At 42.0% G+C, this 20,082-nt stretch overlaps 1 protein-coding gene across 5 annotated transcripts in view; it reads right to left on the reverse strand.

Annotated features, from left to right (window-relative positions):
• The window catches only part of MEGF6 (multiple EGF like domains 6), a 272,172-nt gene that overhangs the window by 187,950 nt on the left and 64,140 nt on the right, over positions 1 to 20,082 (reverse strand). For all 5 annotated transcript variants that reach the window (XM_043499841.1, XM_038376878.2, XM_043499840.1 and 2 more), the window contains one exon: positions 15,192 to 15,296. In XM_043499841.1, coding sequence (XP_043355776.1) covers positions 15,192 to 15,296 — 105 coding nt within the window. The remainder of the gene's footprint in view (positions 1 to 15,191; positions 15,297 to 20,082) is intronic.

The raw sequence follows: 20,082 nt of genomic DNA on the forward strand, positions 1-20,082 counted from the left end.
CCCACTTATATTAGTGGAAAGGCACTCACTGACCTCAGTGGGCTTTAGAGTATGCCTTTTGCCTATACTGCAACAACACCTGATGGACCTTTTGCTGTCTAAAATATTTGGTTACATTTTTCCATTCTGTTACATTTTCACACACTTATGTGCTTTCTGCCTGGGATCAGAACCCCTAGAACTGCAACACCAGGCTGTTTGCACAATATTTCTGGCCTGCCTATAAACATGATAAGAGAAACAGCTCCCATGAGATTTCCAGTCTGGTTATGCAGGCTCTAGAAGCATGGCTATTAAAATCCTGACTTTTCACATTATAGACATGTTTGACAACAGCTTTAAAAATCTGCTCAGGATTCAAAACCGTTAACAGAACCCTATGTGAGGACATGAAAATTGCTAAATATGCAACTTGATATATGCTGAGCGACTAACTTCTGTTTCCCTTTCTGTGAAATACAGAGAATATTCACAACACCTCTGTGATACAGGTATATTAAACAGTAGTCTGTATGATGATTTTGAACCTATTAAGAACTAAATATTATTAACACGTATTATTTGCAAATCGGTTCCTCCTTTATTTATCTACCAAGGACTGAGTAAAGCATTGCAAGACATCCAAAAACATCAGCACTGCATTTTCTTTTATCTGATGTAATCAACCTTTTCAAGGGGGAACATGAAATCTTGAACCTTTACTCTTGTCTGGTAAATAAGGGCTTAATTCAACCCAAGAGAAATCTGAAATGAATGGAAAGATTCCTGCTGAATTCTAGGGAAGATAGGCTAGGCCCTAAAAAGTCAACTGCTTTCCACTACTGCAAGTGTTTTCAAACAAAAATGGTCTGGTAATAATTTTAAGCCTATGAATCCATTATGTTACTGATCTGCGACATTGTAAATAAATTAACACACAGAAGTTGTCCAAAGGCTTTTCAGTTAACCTTTAGAAACTCAAAAGCATGTAAATAAATACATTATTTATAGATTAATGCCCCAATACTTACATCCAAATTATTTAAAAACACTTCACATCTCCAGACACCATCCCATCAGAAACCTTAAGAGGCATGCTGAATGGTGTTTTTGACATGAAATGTGTTATTCACTGGTTCTTATCTCAAGCACACATCAGGAAAGGGATTCGAGGGAAATGTGGCTCAGTCAGACCTCCAGCTATTTTCCCTACTTTTCCCCTTAAAAAGTATTTACCAAAATCTCCTTTTGAATTAAATACACCAGCACGTGGCTTTGGCTTATTTTCCTCTTACTAGCTTCTTCAAAGAGTTCAGAGCTACCTGTTTGCCAACTACTAAATATTTAATATTTGACTGATAGACAAGCAGATAGCGCAGAACGAAGCAGAGCTTTGCACAAGTTGCCCTTGTTCCTTTACCTGTCAGAGCCAAAAAGAACAAGAAAGGAAAAGCCTCTCCAAGCACAATCACACAGCAAACCCGGCAGGCGACCCACTATGGGTTTATGTACTCCTCTGCTCCCCCGCCTTCAGCAGTATGATAATAAGCCACCCTCTGTGGGCTGCTTGTCAATATGAGCATTGTGACTTCTTGGCTGCTGGAGGAAAAAAGGTTCTGCTTTATTAAGCAGTGGTATTATTAACAGTGGAAACTATCCAGTACTCCAATGAGAGCTCAACAACTGCTGCTACTTAGTTCCACAAACATATTTTAAACCAGCCTTGTGAACTGTAAAACCATGAAACATTAAGCACAATATCCTGTTATTGTCAAACCAGTGAACCTTTGTGGGGGTTCAGTGGATTTGGACTAGAACAGCTACCTGAGTTGAATTCAATGTCTTATTATTATACACACACATCCAACTATAGCCCAGAGTTTCGTTCTGATGCTGGAACGATGATCCTGGCTGCTCCACCCAGGAAGAGCTCTACAAGGAATTTTCCTTTGCTTCCAGTGTGGGAGCGCGAAACTTTTTCAGGTTTGTCTGTAATGCTTTGAAAGTATTTTGCAGTTCCATAGTTTTTGTTGCTTTTTTCACTAACAATCACCTCGGCTAACAACTCTACAGTAAATCCATCTCTCCAGCCCCCACACTCCTCACCACTCAGCAGTCCATGCAGAAACACTCCAGAGCACTTCCAGCTGAACAATCTGAAGGGATTAGTGAGAGGAACATAGTTATTAAGCAATCAAGCAACACTGAGGGCCAGTCAAACATTTGTGTAAATGAGGACAGCAAAACAAAGGAAAGAAACAGTGACGTCCTAAAGGAGAGGGGGGGAAGAACACTTTCAGCTGGCTTTGAAAAAGGGGACACTAACAACAGGGCATCTTCACTTTGTTAGCCAACCTCTTATTTATGTGGCTAAAGGTGGTTTGGTTTGGTCTGGCTGACCACTCAAAACACAGCCAGCCTAATTAGAAGGGTCAATCTCTAAAGCACAGCAAAGCTAGAATATAAAAGCCCTCCGAAATTCAGTGTAGTTGAAACTGTCCATTGTACAGTGAAATATTTAGTAAGCAAACATGAAGCCAAGGCAATTAACTTGCTGTGAAATCTAGCCAAGTAGCTGATTTACAGCATAAAACAAAAATAATGGCCTGTGTTGCTTTCACCCCATATCACAAAAGTTCACAGAAAAACACGATGTTCTAAAAATGCACAGGGACCGGTGCTATGCCGTAGAAATGCATCAAGGTGTTGCAAGTGGTTTCTCAGTGCCACTGCAGTCTACTGAAAATGGAATGTCAGCGGTATGGAGAGAGAACCGATTACATTCAGCAGCACCTTCAGTGTGTGTGACCCAGATGTACCCGATACATTCAGCCACACAGCAGGGGCAGGCAAATGGCTAAACAGTGGTTTGAAATAGCTGTCCTTCCACTAGGTTATTTCTGAATCAATGCTTCATGCAAAACTGACTGGCGAAAAGGCTGCTGAGTAGTCCCACTGCCAGAAGTATAACAGCTGCTGTTGCTGCCAGGAGAGGAGAGGAGAGTGCAATAGGAATTGCCCTGGAGCCTCTCAGGACTGAAATGACACACTGCCTCTCTCTCATTTGGAGCCACTGCTATTTTCTGCAGAGGAAATCCCACAAATAATACAATGATACTAAAATAACGTTGCCCATCTCTTACCCCTTCCATCCACATGTCTCAAAGCTATTTACAAACAAACCAGAATTCAACCCATTTTATCAACGGGGAAACAGAGGCACTGCAAGGTGAAGAGACATGCCCAAGCCAACAGGAAGTCTGTAGCAGAGCCAGGAACAGAACGCAAGTCTTCTGACCACTCCTCTCTCCAGTCCCATGTCTTAACCAAAAGATAATCCATGTTCCAGTCAACAGAACTTAATTCTAAGCCTACACGTATGAATGATCTGAGCCCTCCATCCACTAGAATACTATAGCCAGATGGCTGCCCTTCTTCAACCACTGTAGAGTGTCACTATAGGAAGAAATCACTGTATTGCTGAAGCAACTTTAAACCAGGCACTCAGCAATTCTGAGGAAATACTGAGGGCTGTATTATTATCCATTCCTCCTACAGATACAAGTAAACATTAAAGGCTAGATGTCAAATATTAAGTGTAGGCAGCACTGCCATGTTGTAAGGGGAAACTGGAAGACAAGCTTTGACCACATACAGTTGGTGTTGTGATTGGCACTGGACTGAGGTTCCTAGAATCAAAGTAATCTATCCACCGGAATCATCTGCCTTGCTTTATCTGCCAGTAGCTAAATATTACACTTAAAAAAACCAAAGCCTTCCAGTCAGTGGATTACGTTCATCCTTTTAGCCCAATATATCTATATGTCGGAGTTGTAGGTTACTTTTGACTCGATAAACAATAGCTTATATTCCACTCAGGAACAGGAGCACTCTGGGTATGAACTGACATGGTTTACACCAGTTCTTCAAGAGACATCAAATATGCTGGAAAGAGCACTTTTATGCCGATGTTAGCATGTCCACACTACAGCTTGTAGTGGCATAGTTATGTCACTACACACTCAAAAAACAAAAACAAAAATCACACCCCTTGCCACTATGCCTAGGCCGGTGTAAATTTTAAGTGTAGACTAGGCCTAGTTAATTCCACAGAGACTCCTTTTAAGACAGTTGAAGAGAGATTCGGATTATGCAGAGAACTCACACCCAGTTTAAACTAGAGATACAATGTTGAACAGGTTCATTTAAACCAGTGCAATGTTATGAGCAGAAACTCATACACTGGTTTAACCCTGGCAGATATTGCTTTAGTTTGCTCCTGAAATGTAGCATACAATTTAGCATCAGTTTAGTTAAAGTAGTTTAACACCACACCTTCAGTTAAACCAGTGCAACTGTTTGTGTAGACCACTAGAAAGAATGAAAATTCTATCTTGTGGAGATGAGACACAAGACAAGACTTCACAAGCGACAAGGAAAGGCATTTACAGATGTCAATCCAATCCTTTTGACTTTAGGACACAGGGATTAGAAATAAAGCAGAATGGCAGGTTGACTTTGCAAATGGATCTTCCAGCATTTTTAATTAGCGCTGGTCTGCTTGTTTTCTCTGGCAGCCAATAGAACAATTTAAGGATTTTGGCTTTAGGAAACCATTAGGAGTAATGAAAAGGCATCACAAATTGGAGATACCAATCTGAGAAGCATCTATTCGCTGAGAGCAAATCACTAATGCAATATTTGCCATTGATGTTTATTTAAAAAAAAAACTGTGCCTTTCAGGAATCAAGAGCTGTACCTAGGGCAATAATATTTTTCAAAGCTGGGCTGGCTGGAAACAGTATTTAAAAGGAGAGTTTGGGAACTGGGGAAAGTTGCATGAAAATGCTCTGGCAAAATAAATACAAAGTCTCCAATCTACTTTGTTTATATATCATTTTCTTCATCTGTAGCTAACACAAAATGCTTCACTTGTGTCATCTGCATGCAGAATAGGAAACCTACATCAATATGTGACAAAGCCTGATGATTGTTGGGTTATGTGAGCACAAACTATCCCTGTTCATTCACTTAAAGCAGACACAAAATTAGCCAATTGACAGTTAAGGAGAGAAAAAGCAACTCAGCAAGATGTATTTAGGACCCATTAAGTGGATGATATTTTATCACCACTAAAATATTACAGGAACATGAAACCTATGCTCATTGTTCCACCCCCTCCCCATCCCACAACACCTTTCCCAGCAATCCTCCTAACTAGAGCTAGGTGAAATTTTGCTACATTAACTTTTCTCAGCAAAATATGCAGTTACGGGTTGACAAACATTTCACCAGTTTGTGTCGAATTCAGTGAATTACTTCAATCAAAAAACTTTAAAAATTCCAAAAAAGTCTAAACATTTCTTTTGACATTTGCAAAACAAAACATTTTGACTTTGCAGTTTGAAACAACTTTTTGTTTTGAAATTGCTTTTAGTTTTATTTTTTTACTAAATTTTAAAAGAAGAAAAAAAGGCTTGAAATCAAAATGCACCCTTTCATTTTTGGCACAATGAAAATGTCATTCCACCCAAAGCAATTTCAATTAACCAAAAATTTAAAAATAAATAAATAAATTTGTTTTTGGTCAACCTGAAATAATTTTGCTTTCAATTTTTTGGAATTGCCAACACACTAAAAAACTCAGCGATTCATACAGTTCCACTCCTACCATACTCAGTGCTCTGGGGAAGCAAAGTAGTATCTAGTTTCACCCCTTCTTTTGCTCTCCAGCCTCACCACCATAGTTTTTAGGATAGTAAATCAGTTAGTTCACCTGCTCCTAATAAAACAGGAAGATTCAAAACTCGCTGTCTGCATTGGGAGATAAACAAAAGAAGCAGGCACTTGACTGAGGTTAGTAAACTGTTTCCTTTATAAACACAGTGAGTACCAGTGTGCTCTCACAGTAAGATCCTTTAAGAGCCTCTGTGTGTGCTCTGCCCTCCATTCAGAGCCTGAACCCAAATCAGCTGACTCAGAATAGGACACCCACAGTTCCCGTCTTTTTTTCTTTAAACAGGGATTACCCTCACTACAGATGAGCTCCATTTATCACATGACAATCTCAGAGCAGATTTCAGAGTAGTAGCCATGTTAGTCTGTATTCGCAAAAAGAAAAAGAAGTACTTGTGGCACCTTAGAGATGAACAAATTTAGGGTTCATCATAGGGTATGTATGTCTATACTGGCCTAGTTACAGCGCTGGCAGTTGCAGCGCCGCTCAGAGAGCACTGAAGGGAAACTGCTGTTGTGTGTGCACGCTGTCAGCTGCCTGCGCAATAGCGTGCTCACACTTGTGGCGGTATTCGGAGCGGTGCAGCTGTACTACAGAACATCTCTTCCTCTTCTGCTGCTACGAGTTGTGGAAAGGTGGAGGGGGTCGCAAGGCATCCTGGGTCCTGTCCCAGTGCCCCGGGATGCATTGCTTCGCATCCCAGCAATCCCTGTGCTCCTGTCTGCATTTGGCACCATCTTTCAATGGTTTGTGTACTGCACACTCTGCCTCTTCGGTCTGTAGGAATGGATCCTGCACTGTTGACCAGTATGCTGCTCGCTCTGATTAACACATCACAAGTGGCAGTGGAAAGGCAAGAGGAGCGGGACGTTGATCTTGTCATGCATCGTAGCTATGACATGAGATTGCTTGTGGCTTTCACGGAGGTGCTGACCACAGCAGACTAGTCAACATGCCATACTGGTCAATCATCCCAGACCTGCAAAACTATGCAGTCCCACCAGTCTGTGATTGTCTCCTGGGCCCAGAATCGGCGTTCCACGGCATGAGCCTGCCCCATTGCCACCAGGATGTCCAAATTACCAGGGTCTGTACTTTGAGAGAAGTCTGTGTCCATGTCCTCATCACTCTCGTCACCGCGCTGCCGTCGCCTCCTCACCTGCTTTTTCAGGTTCTGGTTCTGCACATACTGCAGGATAATGCATGAGGTATTTACAACGCTCATAACTGCCACGGTGATCTGAGCGGGCTCCATGCTTGCCGTGGTATGGCGTCTGCAGGAGAGCAGAGTTGCAGCGGAAGCAGTGGCTGATGATGGATGCCACGAGAATAGATATTTATAGAGAACAATGTGAGGACCTGCAAGGTGGATTCATGCGAGCAGGAGAGCAGAGTTGCAGCAGATGCAGGAGCCCATGACAGCCAATATGGAGAAATTTGCTATCAAGACAAGAGCAGGAGAGCAGAGTTGCAGCGGAAGCGGTGGTTCAATGACGACTGTTAGCAGTCCTACTGCACCGTCTGTTGAAAGCAGTATGGCATCCGCACGGAAAAAAGGGGCGAAACAATTGTCTGCCATTGCTTTCATGGAGGGAGGGGCGACTGACGACATGTACCCAAAACCACCCGCGACAATGTTTTTGCCCCATCAGGCATTGGGAGCTTAACACAGAATTCCAATGGCCAGCAGAGACTGCAGGAACTGTGGGATAGCTACCCACAGCGCAATGCTCCGAAAGTCGATGCTAGCCACTGTACTGTGGATGCACTCCACCGATTTAATGTGCTTAGTGGGGACACACACAACCGACTGTATAAAATCACTTCCTAAAAAATTGACTTCTATAAATTTGACCTAATTTCGCAGTGTAGACATACCCTTAGAGTGGAACACTTGAGCACTATTTGAGACAGAAGAGCCAGTTGGGATAAAGTCAAATCAAGGGTGAAACTTTACTTAAAATGTGAATCAAGCTTTAACTCTTTTTAATAGTTGATAAAATTGATGTAACCTTAAAACAGACGATCAACCTGGCTTCATATAGTGCCTGCCTATCTGGGGTTTATCTTACTTCATGCTCATAGTGCTATTTCCCTTCACACAATAAACCTACATAACCTAAAACAAGAATGTCTGTGTGCCTTTCTTTGTGCTTCCTGATTTTGGCTCCGAAATGGAAATATGCTGTGAAAAGCAGTTTATCTTCTTGTCTGACCCCGTCACTGAAAAGTTCATGAGAGTCGGTTCTCAGGAGATTTCCAGCCCAAAATAGTTTCTTTTGCGTCCTTATCCCACTTGAACCTCAGAATCCTTTGATGTTAACATAACACTATGGGCCTGATTCAATGAGGTACTGAGGATTCTTAACTTCCCAACAAAACTGAGGGAGCTCAGTATCTGTCAGGAAACACTTGTCACCTTGCACTATTGAGACCTATGTTGTTACCATTTATTTGTGCAAACTCCTCCAGGGTCTTGGAATTTCACAGGTTCACCCTCTCGTCCTTTTCTTAGAATTCACTCATGATCCAAATTCAACATTAGTTACCTTACATCTTCCGCTACTTTAACATAAGAACAGGGAAACAACAGAAGTCATAAACAATGCAGCATTTCCTGTTTAGGTCTGAGCTTTCAAAAGTCCTGCCACTTCCTTCTAACCTTTGAAGTGAGCAGACATTCATGTCTGGATGAATTCCCTGTAAGGAGCAGGATGATTGTGCCTTCAGAAAGTTTATGAACCATAGGACTAACAAACAGTGCACAGCTATCTTGTGAGAATGGAACGTTAGGAGGTTGCTCCTGCCATGCACTTTGAGACATGCTTCACTTAGGAATTAAAATAATTTGAGGAAGCAAACAAAAAACAAACAATCCACTCAAGTCAATTGGGTTCTGCAGTTTTAAAAAAGGAAATTAAAAATTAATGTTTTATAGACTGAGATTAAGAGCCATGAAGAATGATTTACCCACCATACTCCACATTCTCCTCTCCACTTTTCTTTAATTAGCTTATTCCAAAGTAACAGGTTTTCTCTCTCTCTAATTTCAGTGAAGGATAGCTTTGGGGATACAGCCCTTTGCCTTTTGCACATTCTGGGCCACTTCCTCTGCTGATATAACTCAGCCTCCCTCTGTGGACATCAATGAAGCTATACACCAGCCAATGAGATGACTCATAGTATTTTGCATTTTCAAGAGTTATTTAAAATTTATCATCAACATAATTACAGACAAGTGAATTCTCTGAATCACCATTCAAAGCACAATCTGAAGCAAACCATTTGTAAGGTTCAACAGAAAAGCTTGGGTAACATTTTTCCCTTTGATATTTTGCTTTCTGTGGTTGCCTCTTTGCTTTCTGGTTCTGTCCAGAAACAAATCCTGAACCACCACCAGAAAGACTCAACCTGACAGAGAGCTGGACAGGAGATCTTGTCAAATTGGCCTGTTTCTGCAAGATTTCCTACCTAATTTTGCACTCCTTAGCAGCTCAGAGACTTGGGAGAAGCATTTTTATAAAGGGTGCTTTGTCCTAACTGGCCCTTTGGAGGCTGACCCAGCACTAGCTTTTAATGGGTGACCATAGTTTCTATTCCCACTCACTAATGGCCGCTCATTATTTGGGTGGGAAGTGCCCCTTTCCAGCAGATGCTTCTGCTTGCCTGCAAATCTGTTACGATCATGGGAAAACTAGAACTAAACTGGTCTAACTGGGATGGTAACAAGTGATTTATGGTGCGATTGCTCTGTTCTGTTCTTCCTCCTTTATAAAGGTCCTTGTTTCTTCCCTGACCAGCCCCACGGAAGCGTCTGAATAAGGTACATGGTGTTGAGTGTGCCACTAACACAAGCTACTATTGTCCTTCCCTTTCTATCTCATGCTGTTCCTGCAAAAGCTTTACAGAGAAGGAAAATAAAGGCTAATCTCCAGCACTACAAAGTTTGACCTTTTAAAGCCTAAAGCACTGACTTCAGGCCCTTTCTTCAAGGGGGGTACATTAGTGGAATTTACAGATGTATTTTCTTTCTCTCCAAAATAAACCAATCATTTCCCCCTTTTTTTCAGACAATACTATTTTGGGGTACCAGAAAATATGCTGTTTATTTTTAGAGCTGCAATCAATTATAATTTAGGGATTTGTTAAACATTTACAAATGTGGCAATACTTGACATTTCCCAGGTTCTATATAGGAAGGCTCCCCGTGTTTATTTTATTATTTTGTGTGAGGGAAGATATGAAAACATTTGGAAATGACTCTTTAAGGAATGTTTACTTCCAAAGAAAACTAATCTCTCTTTCACACACACATACCCAAGCAGTCTGTCTTGAGTACATCACCTCTGAATTAGCTCTCTTCTGATCCCTCCTTGTGCAGAGAATGAGAGATAAACAGAAATGTTAAGTGGATTCGGATGGTATATGTTAAAGAAAAACTGCATGCACAGATTATTCCCCGGGGCTATATTATTATAAAAAAATTAACTGTTGGGTATTTTGGAAATATGCGTTCGCTTCAAAAACAAAAACAGTGATGTAGATTGTAAATTATTTGTGCACCAAACCCTTTTCCTTCTTACACTAAAATTTGGATTTAACATTTAATCTTGACCCTGCCCTAGAATGTTAAGTGATCAACAAGTTAAAACTGGAATGCTGAGTTTCCTGCAGGCAGATACAGGAAGGGACAAGCTGTGACAATCAAGTTCGGTACCAGCTTTGTCAGCAGAATTTGGAGTGGCTATAAATTTTTTTCCACATCTGCCCCAATGCAACATGAAATAAAAAACGTGGTGCAAGAAACTTCACACTGTCCTGTACTCTATCCAAGCTATGAAACATATGACCGCCCCCTGCAGGATTATGTTCAAAACAGCACATAAGAGCAGATGTTAAATTACCAGCATCATGTTGCTAACGGCCCATGGAATGAAGTGTCTCTCGATGATAGAAGGACTTTAAGAAAGAAAAAAAATTACAACAGGATTGACCACCCTGTGTGCTTTCATCTGTCACTACTGCCCGATGATTTCTTTGAAAATGTGTTAGACAGAAAGACAATGATTCTGGGGGTGATGTCATGTGCCACTCTATAACATTTGCCTTCCTGTGGCTTTGCAGTGAAAGTGCACTGGTGACATATAAGAACTGGCGTGGGAAACAAATCCTCTCCCCTGCACAGAAAAACAAGGTGCAAAGTATGGGACACTCTAGAGCAGCGATTTCATGCCTCAGTGTGGGTCAAAATCTGCCACCCTTACTCTCACTGAATACTACTCCTCTTCAGGGCAGTAGTCCAATTTAAGCTCATAGGTGGCAGAATGTGCCTTTGTGCGATCAGTGCAGCATAGTACTAGTGGTTAATGCCCTGCTCTGCCATGCAGGAGACCAGAGGTCAATGTGTGATCTCCGTCACTATAGATCAGTGAACTGTACATGTCCCTTGTAGAGAAGGCACACAACAGAAATCCGGTACCTCACAAAATCCATATGCTCTGGAGTGTTACTTCACCCCCAAAACTCAGCCTCGCTTTTGTTTTGAATGGTTCCTAGCCATACCATTAGGTGAGGTTAGAAAGCATGGCTAGGCTGTTGGACTCTGGATCTCAGCTCCCTTTTGCCTTGCTAGTCAATTGAAGCCAAATTTGGCTTCAACAACAGTTAAAGCTTTTGCGCAGAACTATGTGCAGAATCATACTGTATGTTTAAATATACTTCATGACATTTCCAGTTGGCATGCAGCTCATTATTAAAATGAGCTTTCAGCTATGATGAATGACAAAACAGATGAAAAGATGTCATGTTCGGACTACAAATTCTGGCATCTTTGGGCAAAACTTGATATCTTTGCCCTTTCAACTTACACTACCAGTGCTTATCTTCAAGTGAGAGATGTAATCTCAAAGTTTCATTCAGGGCATGCAATGTATGGTGCAGAGAGGCTTGGCATAGGCTCTTCGTCAGCCCTATGTCATGTGAATGCAGAGTCAGGGCTAAAAGGGTCTGGGTAACCGAAACTCTTCAACAGCTTCAAGAAGATCAATGGGGACGGGGGGGGGGGGAGGAGAGAGAGATTTAAAACCAAGGAGTGGCTGTCTAAGATGAATGGGTAATGGGAGACAGAATCTTTATTCTATAGTGAATGTGAGTCTCTGCCATTTTAAAGGACTAAGTGAAATTAGCTAGTGGACACTGTCTACCGCCTAACAGAGGAGTGTCTGCGTCACGAGGTACCAGTGTAATCAGTACTCTCCTGCCACAGCCTCAACAGTATCCTTACAAATTTCCTGAGGCACAGACTGAATTTTTATCATGCAGTAATACAGTCAGAATAGGGCGGAACAGCATGAGGGAGGTTTGCACCACTGCTGGCTGTGCTAAATCTAGGCTGCAGAGCAATAAGAACCCGGGGTGAAATTCTGCCTGCACTGAAATCAATGAGAGTTTTGCTCTTGACTTCAGTGGGGCCAGAATTTCACCCCTGCTCAGCAGACTGTTGATATGGCACCTTTCACACCGTTGTTTTTAAAAGAAAGACTTGATTGACACAGGTTTCCTAGTTGGTTCAACTTCTGTTGGTGCATTTCCACAGGCAGTATCCCCACTTTGTATTGTGCCAATGCCTTTGATTCTTCTGTACAGTACTGTTAAAAATCAGCTCATCAGAAAAGCCACAAAGAAGTTGGAGTGGTTCTGTTCTCTTCCACCAGGGCATAGGAAGCCAACATCTTGTTGCTTTGTTTTCTCCGCCAAAAGGGTAGGCTGTGCAGTTAGCTTCCAGCATTCCCATGCACATAATGAAACACAGGAGGATGTAGTTGTGTTGGGCACAGTATTCCAGCAGCACCACCCTAAGCTTGCTACTGACTCCGCAGGCACTCCATCAGCAAACAGAACACTGGGCTCCAGGCTCAAGTGACCATTTGTTTCCAAATGAAGCCTCCATTTCGGAAAGTCGTTCAGGCTGGAATGCCCTTCAGCAAAACAGCAGCTGCAAAGGGTTGCTGCTGGCACACCTGGGCCTTTGAAGAAATTCCTATTTCAATTACCGGGGAAATTGGCTCCTTCCATACCTGGGTATTTTACACCAGGCTCATCACCAGGAAAATTGGGTGGCCACCAGATATAGGATCACACGCCAACTCAATGTGCACTGGCTGTTCCACAGTCCAGTCAAGCCCAAAGGAAGGCTCAGATTCTCTGGTGGAAAACACTCCCACTCCTCCTGACTGTGCAGGATGGATACAGAGCCAACTGAAAACACAATTTAACGTTGACAACAAACTCTTTTACAGCAGCAAAGAGTTTCTTGATTAACCTGCAATTGCATTTCTGAATGAGGGGAACCAGGGTTTTTTCTTTAACAGGATTATCTGAATGAGACTTAAAGCCTTTCAAGCACTTCTTAATTGATACCTGTAACAATAATTAAAGTTCCTTACAATAGATGTGGCATGAAAAATCAGCTCTAACATTCTGACTCAGCAGCTGAAACCTCGCTGGCCACCATACCAAGTAATTAGGTGTTTTCTGGTGCATCAGAATGGTGGGAACTTGTCACCTTGCCCTCTTCAAAGTGCAGCATTAAGACGCTCATTTATTCTGCTGCAGCAAAACTAGTACAACAATTTAGGAATGTAGCAAACTGCCCTGTTTCCCCAGTCTTCTTCTATGCATTCTGGCCACAAAGGCTGAAGTGTAAGCTTTATGCTGTGTGGAAACTGCTGTTTCCTCTCAACCCCAAATCTTCCCCCATGTCCAGCCCTTCTTAAATGGCTGATCAGCCCTTCTCACAGGGATAAGACCAACCCTTTACCATGGCTAATCAACAATCTGGGGTAGAGAGACCAAACTCTTCCCCCCGCCCAATAATTCTAAACCAGGAAGGAAATAATACTTACTTGAATTTTCCACCTTCTTTAAATTCACCAAAGAAAGAAAAATATAGCAGAACTCCTTCACTTAGGGTACATCCATACTGGAACCCCAGGGCGTGACTGCAGCTTGTGTAGACAGACCCAAACTAGCTTTAGGGAATGAACAGCAGCAAAGTCATTGTAGCACAGACTTCAGTGCAGGCTGCACAAGCCCACCTAGAACTCTGGGTAATTGCTCAAGCAGCTAACCTGCACTAACGCCTGTGCTACCATGACTTCACTGCTGGATTAAAGCTAGCTCGTGTATTTCTGTACAAGCTGCAATCGGAGATTGCAGGTTACATATGCCCCGAGTCCCAACTTTCTACTACAGTACTCTCAAACAGTGATCTAAGCCAAATACTTCAGAGGAAGGTGCACAAAACCCATTGGTGGGCAATTATCAAATAACCTGCCCATAGAGGAAACTTCTTCCTATCAAATAATGATTGGCTTCTACACTGACACACAAAAGTTTCTATTCCTATCTCATTTTTCATATAAATGTCCAATCCCATTTTGACTACTACTAAGATCTTAGCCACTGTGATATCTAATGGCCATGAATTGCACAATTGTTTATGCATTGTGAAAAAATATACTTATTATTGGTTTTTAATTTGTTGTTAAAGATTTGCAATGCACTATGATTAATCGTTATATCATGGCACATTTTCCAGACTGCCAACCAAATAAATGTGTTGATTGATTGGATGTTATGGACAGACATTTCCAAGATCCCCAAGGAATAATACAATGTACATTGTTCTTACACGTTTGTTTTGTATAAATTAGGTATAGAGTAGTGCTCGGAGTTTTTGGCCTGCTCGCCAGCAGCAGCTTGCTACCAAATAGCATATCAGTCAACAAGAAGATTCTGAATTGCATAACATAAGAAGTTCAACAATCTTCACGAGAGAGTGTATGTATTGTGTTAGGTGCTAATTACACAAAGTTTAACAGTTCAAAACCAGTAAGACCTGACAAAAGACATAACAGCTCCAGCTAGTCCTTTCGGATGCAGGCTCTGTCAATGTTTAAACAACATCTACATGTGAAAACATGTCTTGAAATCCTTGCTAGAAACAGCTCAACTGTTGCTGTCCCCTTCCAATGGCAACGGTCTACTGCTGGGCTCACTCTGGATTTGTCCAATGGCTAAAGATTCAGTTCACAGGAAACGACCCCAGGGTTGCTTTGTTCAACCCAACTTTAATCAGCTTCCTTCTCTGATTCCCACAAACCACTTCTGCTGGTGATGGCCAGGAATAAAGGCCATTGTATATTATGGAGAGATAGGGCTGTATTCACAGCAAGTCATGACAAGCACTTCCTTCCCAAACATCCCATTCTCAAAACATAACAAACAGGAGCCAGAATACGTGTAGAGCAAATTAATGGAGCTATGCGATAAAACTGCAGCTTGCAAAGATAAAGGATGCTGGGGTCAGGAAGCAAACATCAGGGAAAACAACCTTCGTCTCCTGCTCCTTCAGCTTTAAATTAAGAATATGTAGGAGGAAGGTTTAAGGTAAGGGGCTGGAAAGGCTACTCACCATACTGACAGCGGGGTCCCTGGAAACCAGAAGGGCAGCGACAGAGCTGAGAAGATCCTTCCATGCAGTTTCCTCCATTGAAACAAACTCCATAATTGCAGACAGCTGAAGGGGAGGGAAGAAGGAACAACATGAGATCATAATTGTACATACATTAAAATAACTTCAATGTCCGTTCATCATGAAGGCTCCCAAAGCCCATTAAAAATGTAAATAGATATACAACCAATACACAACCAGCCCCAAAGTGCATCCCCCCTTTGGGTTAAATCAGAGCAGCAGTTTAACAGCACACAGAAAGAGTCCCCAGAAATTCAGGACAGCAGATAAAGAATATCTGACCTCGTAACCATGTCTGTATTCAAAGCATTTACCCAAACTGAAACATGGTGGTACTGAGGTTTTAAACTCCAGTCTTACAAAGCACCAGGGGGTCTTTAATGACTCCGTTTTATGCCTCATCTGAAAGGTGATTTATCCAGCACCAGTGATTTCCTTATGCTCAATCTGGGGCATTAATTCCTAACTGATTCAGAAGAAACAATGCCACTTACTGAATCATCAACATCACTTTCTATAGTGCCTACAGATGGGTGTTCCTTGGAGGTACCCCATCTAAATACTGACCCAGAATACCCCTACTTAGCTTGTAGAATACAAGGGGATACAGAGGAAAGAATAGGAGTACTTGTGGCACCTTAGAGACTAACAAATTTATTTGAGCATAAGCTTTCGTGAGCTACAGCTCACTTCATCGGATGCATTAGGGTTAGGGTTGACGTGAGCTGTAGCTCACAAAAGCTTATGCTCAAATAAATTTGTTAGTCTCTAAGGTGCCACAAGTACTCCTTTTCTTTTTGCGAATACAGACTAACACAGCTGCTACTCTGAAACCAGAGGAAAGAATATGTGCTGTAGTTTTTTACAAGTGGGTTAAGTTAAAAGTGAGATCATTAGGATGAAGAAGGTGGCACTGTCCTGATTTTTCCTCTGCTAGGCAAGCTCCACTTTAGCAAAGGATTTCTAGAAAGCAGCAATAATTCCAGGGATGGAGGGAGGCTGGAATCTTATAAATGAGAAAAATCTCAAACATCGTTTTTTTCTTTCAATGAATCAGTGTTTAACCTATCCACGATCCCCAATCACGGAACACAAATGAACATTTTAAAAGTATACATTCTTTTAACAATATATCCCTGATTTATCTATCTCCCAAAAATGAGAGCCCAGGGTTCTGTTCTGTGTTGCTCCTGCAACAATGACTGACATCACTAATGCCAAAAGCAGAAGCCAGGAACTACATTCCTGGCATTCCTTACCCTGTGCTAAGGTGCTAGTGACTTCAACAACAGTGGTGGGGAAAATAGAAAACCTTATATTTGTCACTTTGCAGTTTAAAAGCCTTTCAGTTCCCTTCAAATGATGGCTGCCCACAAAGAGAGAAACAAGCACTTAGTATCATCTCTCAAGTGCATTTGATTCATATCAGCATTTGTGGGGGATTAAGCTCTAGTGCAGAAAGCATGAGGTTTGGAATCAGAAAAGTTCTACTTCTGGCTCTGTTATTGGACAAGTTACTTCACCTCTCGGAACTTTAGTTTCTCTAGCTGCAAAATGAAGACAATACTACTGACCCATCTCACACAGGTTTTAGGAGGCATCGCTCATTAGGTCATTTGTAAAATGCTTTGAGATACTTAGATGAAAGATACTAGGAAAGTGCAAAGTATTACTATTTAGATAAAGTTTGTAAGGGACAAATTCTGAGAGGGGCTGGGCATCCACAACGTGCAGATCCTAAGCACCTCTATAGATCTGGCTATACTAAGTGTATTCTGTGGAACAAGCTCACGGAAGGAAACATATCCAATGGCATAATCACATAACCAACATTTTGTTACTAAAAGGACCATTAAAATCAGCTTGATCTGAAACATCTTTTGCTCAAAGTTGTAGCTCATCCAACATAATTACAGTAAAATAGTGAGAATCCAACAGGGCATTTTTATGAAGGCCCGGAGTTTATAAAAGCCAGTTGTTTCCCTGGACGAGGTCCATCTGCTCTGTAACAGAAACCACTGCATTGAACACAGTTGATGACAGCAAGTAGCTCTCTCTATCTTTTGTAAACTTCCTGAATTCTGTGCATAACAGCAGGGTGGCAGATTTCAGACATCTAAATAGGCTTAGGGCATTCTGCGGTGGAGCTTAAGGTCAAATGAGCGAGAGACGTACAGCCCTCCACAAGTACTGCTATTCTGCAACTCCTCCCAAGCAGAGGTGGCGGCATGACCCTTATTCAGTGCAGGCTGAATCTTCACTATTAAAAACTCAGCATCCTGGCCAAAACCCCAGTTCAGCATAAATACACTCTGCCCCTGAAATGCCTCATGCAGGTGGATACGATTTTCTTCTTCACTTCCTCTTCTAAACACCTTCATAGCGTTGCTGTGTGTGAACGGCTGCCTTCCAGCCTAGAGGTAGCTGTATTTCAGCAGAGAGTGAAGTGATCGTCATCTATTTCTGACCTACTTCACTGGAATGGTATATGGCTTAATAAGTGCTTTGAGATGGTCAAATGAAAGGAACAATAGAAATGCAGAGTTGTTTTCTTCCAGATAGCACCTTGGTGTGTGCGGTGCTAACAGAAATAAAACTAGGTTCCTGCCCCTAGGATCTTACACTTTAAAGTAGACGAGACATTGGATTTATGATGTTCATATTCATTTCTATACTATGCAAATGTATATGCAAATTATGTGCATTAGCAAGTTGTTTACATGGCAATTGTCATTGTGAGGATTGGGCCAGGCTTTAGGACCACCATAGAGTGGTAACCTGAGAGCCCCGAGGCTGCTGCTACAGTATGTGAAGCAGATGCTACCACAGCTCTGCCAACAGAGCAGTCTTGGGTTAACATTTTCAAAAACCCGCACATGACTTAGGACCCTATGTCCCATTATCAAAAATGACTGAGACACTTAGGAGCCTTCACCTTTCAATAAGGCTTAGGTTTCCAAGTGTCTTATTCATTTCTGAAAATGGGATTTAGATGCTTTTGAAATTTTTACCCTTGCAACTGTGCGCGCGTGCCTGGACTTCTCTCCCAACCAGACAGTAGGATACTGTGGGAAGAACCCCCTTTGCTAAGGCAAAAGTTAGAGTTGCTCTTTCTTTTCTCTCAAGCTAGAGAACCTGGGAATCACAATGGATGCAGCATGTTGGTTCTTATCCATGTGCCATTGGAAAAACACTTTCCCATATGAAGATATCCATCAGTGGTAACTGCAACATATTGCACTTCTTGCCTTGCAAAGAATATTCCAGCTCCAATATCTTCCAGCTGCTTCAGAAATTTTATAATACAGGTTCCATCTACATTTAAAATGCTACACAGCAGCTGTGCTGCAATGGTGCATCAGTGACTCTCGTCACTGTAGTGAACCCACCTCCCCAGGAGGTGGTAGCACAGTCTTGGGTTTGCCCTCCCCACCCCGGTCCCCTGACTTTTCCTAGCTCCTCCCCAGCTGGCACTGCAGTGTTCACTGGAGGGCAGAACGGGACTCCTAATCACAGCATTGTCAGAGCCTCCCCGCTCCCCAACAGCTGTCAGGAAGCAACAGCAGTGGCCTGGGACAAGCTTAGCATGGAGTGAACCAGACGCTAATCCTTGCCCTGGGATGGCCATTAGTGAGACACCCCCCAGCCTACCACCCCACTCCCTGGGATAGGGCTGGCCCGCTAACCCCAATGAACAGCTGCAGCCTCAACAGGGAGACAGAAGCAAGGACACTGCACAACTTTGCCCCCGCTGCCCCAGAATTTTTCTAACATATCATCCTTGGTGCCATTCCTTGTGCAGTCAGTCTTCCTCGATGGAAGTGCTAATACTTCTCCAAATACCCCCACATTCCTGCTCCCTCTATGCCTTCTTTGCTTTGCGGTTCAATTATGAGCTCATTTTATACATTTCTAAAATGTACCATCTGACTGCTGGTCCAGTTCCAAATTTCAGAGCAAAAGTGACCTCATGGCTCCATCACACTGCTCTGCTGCCACATGTGCAGCTCAGCAGAGAGAGGCAGCATGTGTTCCTGTTTGAAATGTGCACCCTCAAATCTTCAGGGAGATAGTTTCATTGATTAAACAGGTGTTGAACTGGAACCCAGGGGAAAATTAAACAATAAATAACCTCACAGGTACTCTGGAAACTACTCTACAACGGATACTTAAACAGATGATGCTCTGAGATTTGGGACTTAAAATAGGTAAAATGTTAATCTCTACAATCTAGAATTTTCAAGGTCTGAAATTCTGTATTATACGTAAAATCTTTTTTTTTTACGTAACTAAAAAAAAAGGTGAAATTTGAAAGTCAGCCCTCGTTTTAATAATGCTTCACTGCCACTAAAAAGCTGTAGGTAACACAAAGTCTTGGAATCTACTTGAGCTGGATGAACTCTTCATAACAATTTGTTCAACAACTTTAGCAATGTTTTCTCTCCATGAATTATCTGCAAACTGCCAGATTTGTGTAATGGTTTGAAGTTTTCCAACAAAGAAGTATGATTCCTTACAGATTACTTAAACCAAGACTATTGCTTTGGGTATTCATTATTCTAGCAAATGTATATATGCAGCATACATATATGTATACCACCACCAATAGGTATCCATATTACAAAACTGTTTGTGTAGCCATCCTGAAAGCTTTTCATAATTCGGGGAGTCGTTCAGAGAGCAGAAACAATACCATATTACTTAAGTGACCAATCACACAGCACAAATAGCGAATACTCTAAGCAGTAGTCACAGCAAATGGTTTATGAGCAATCCATAGGCAGAAATACATTCACTTAAATCCTTTTTGCGGGAAATCTTAAACATTTAT

Source organism: Dermochelys coriacea, chromosome 18 (assembly GCF_009764565.3).
Source record: "Dermochelys coriacea isolate rDerCor1 chromosome 18, rDerCor1.pri.v4, whole genome shotgun sequence".
Taxonomy (NCBI): Eukaryota; Metazoa; Chordata; order Testudines; family Dermochelyidae; genus Dermochelys; species Dermochelys coriacea.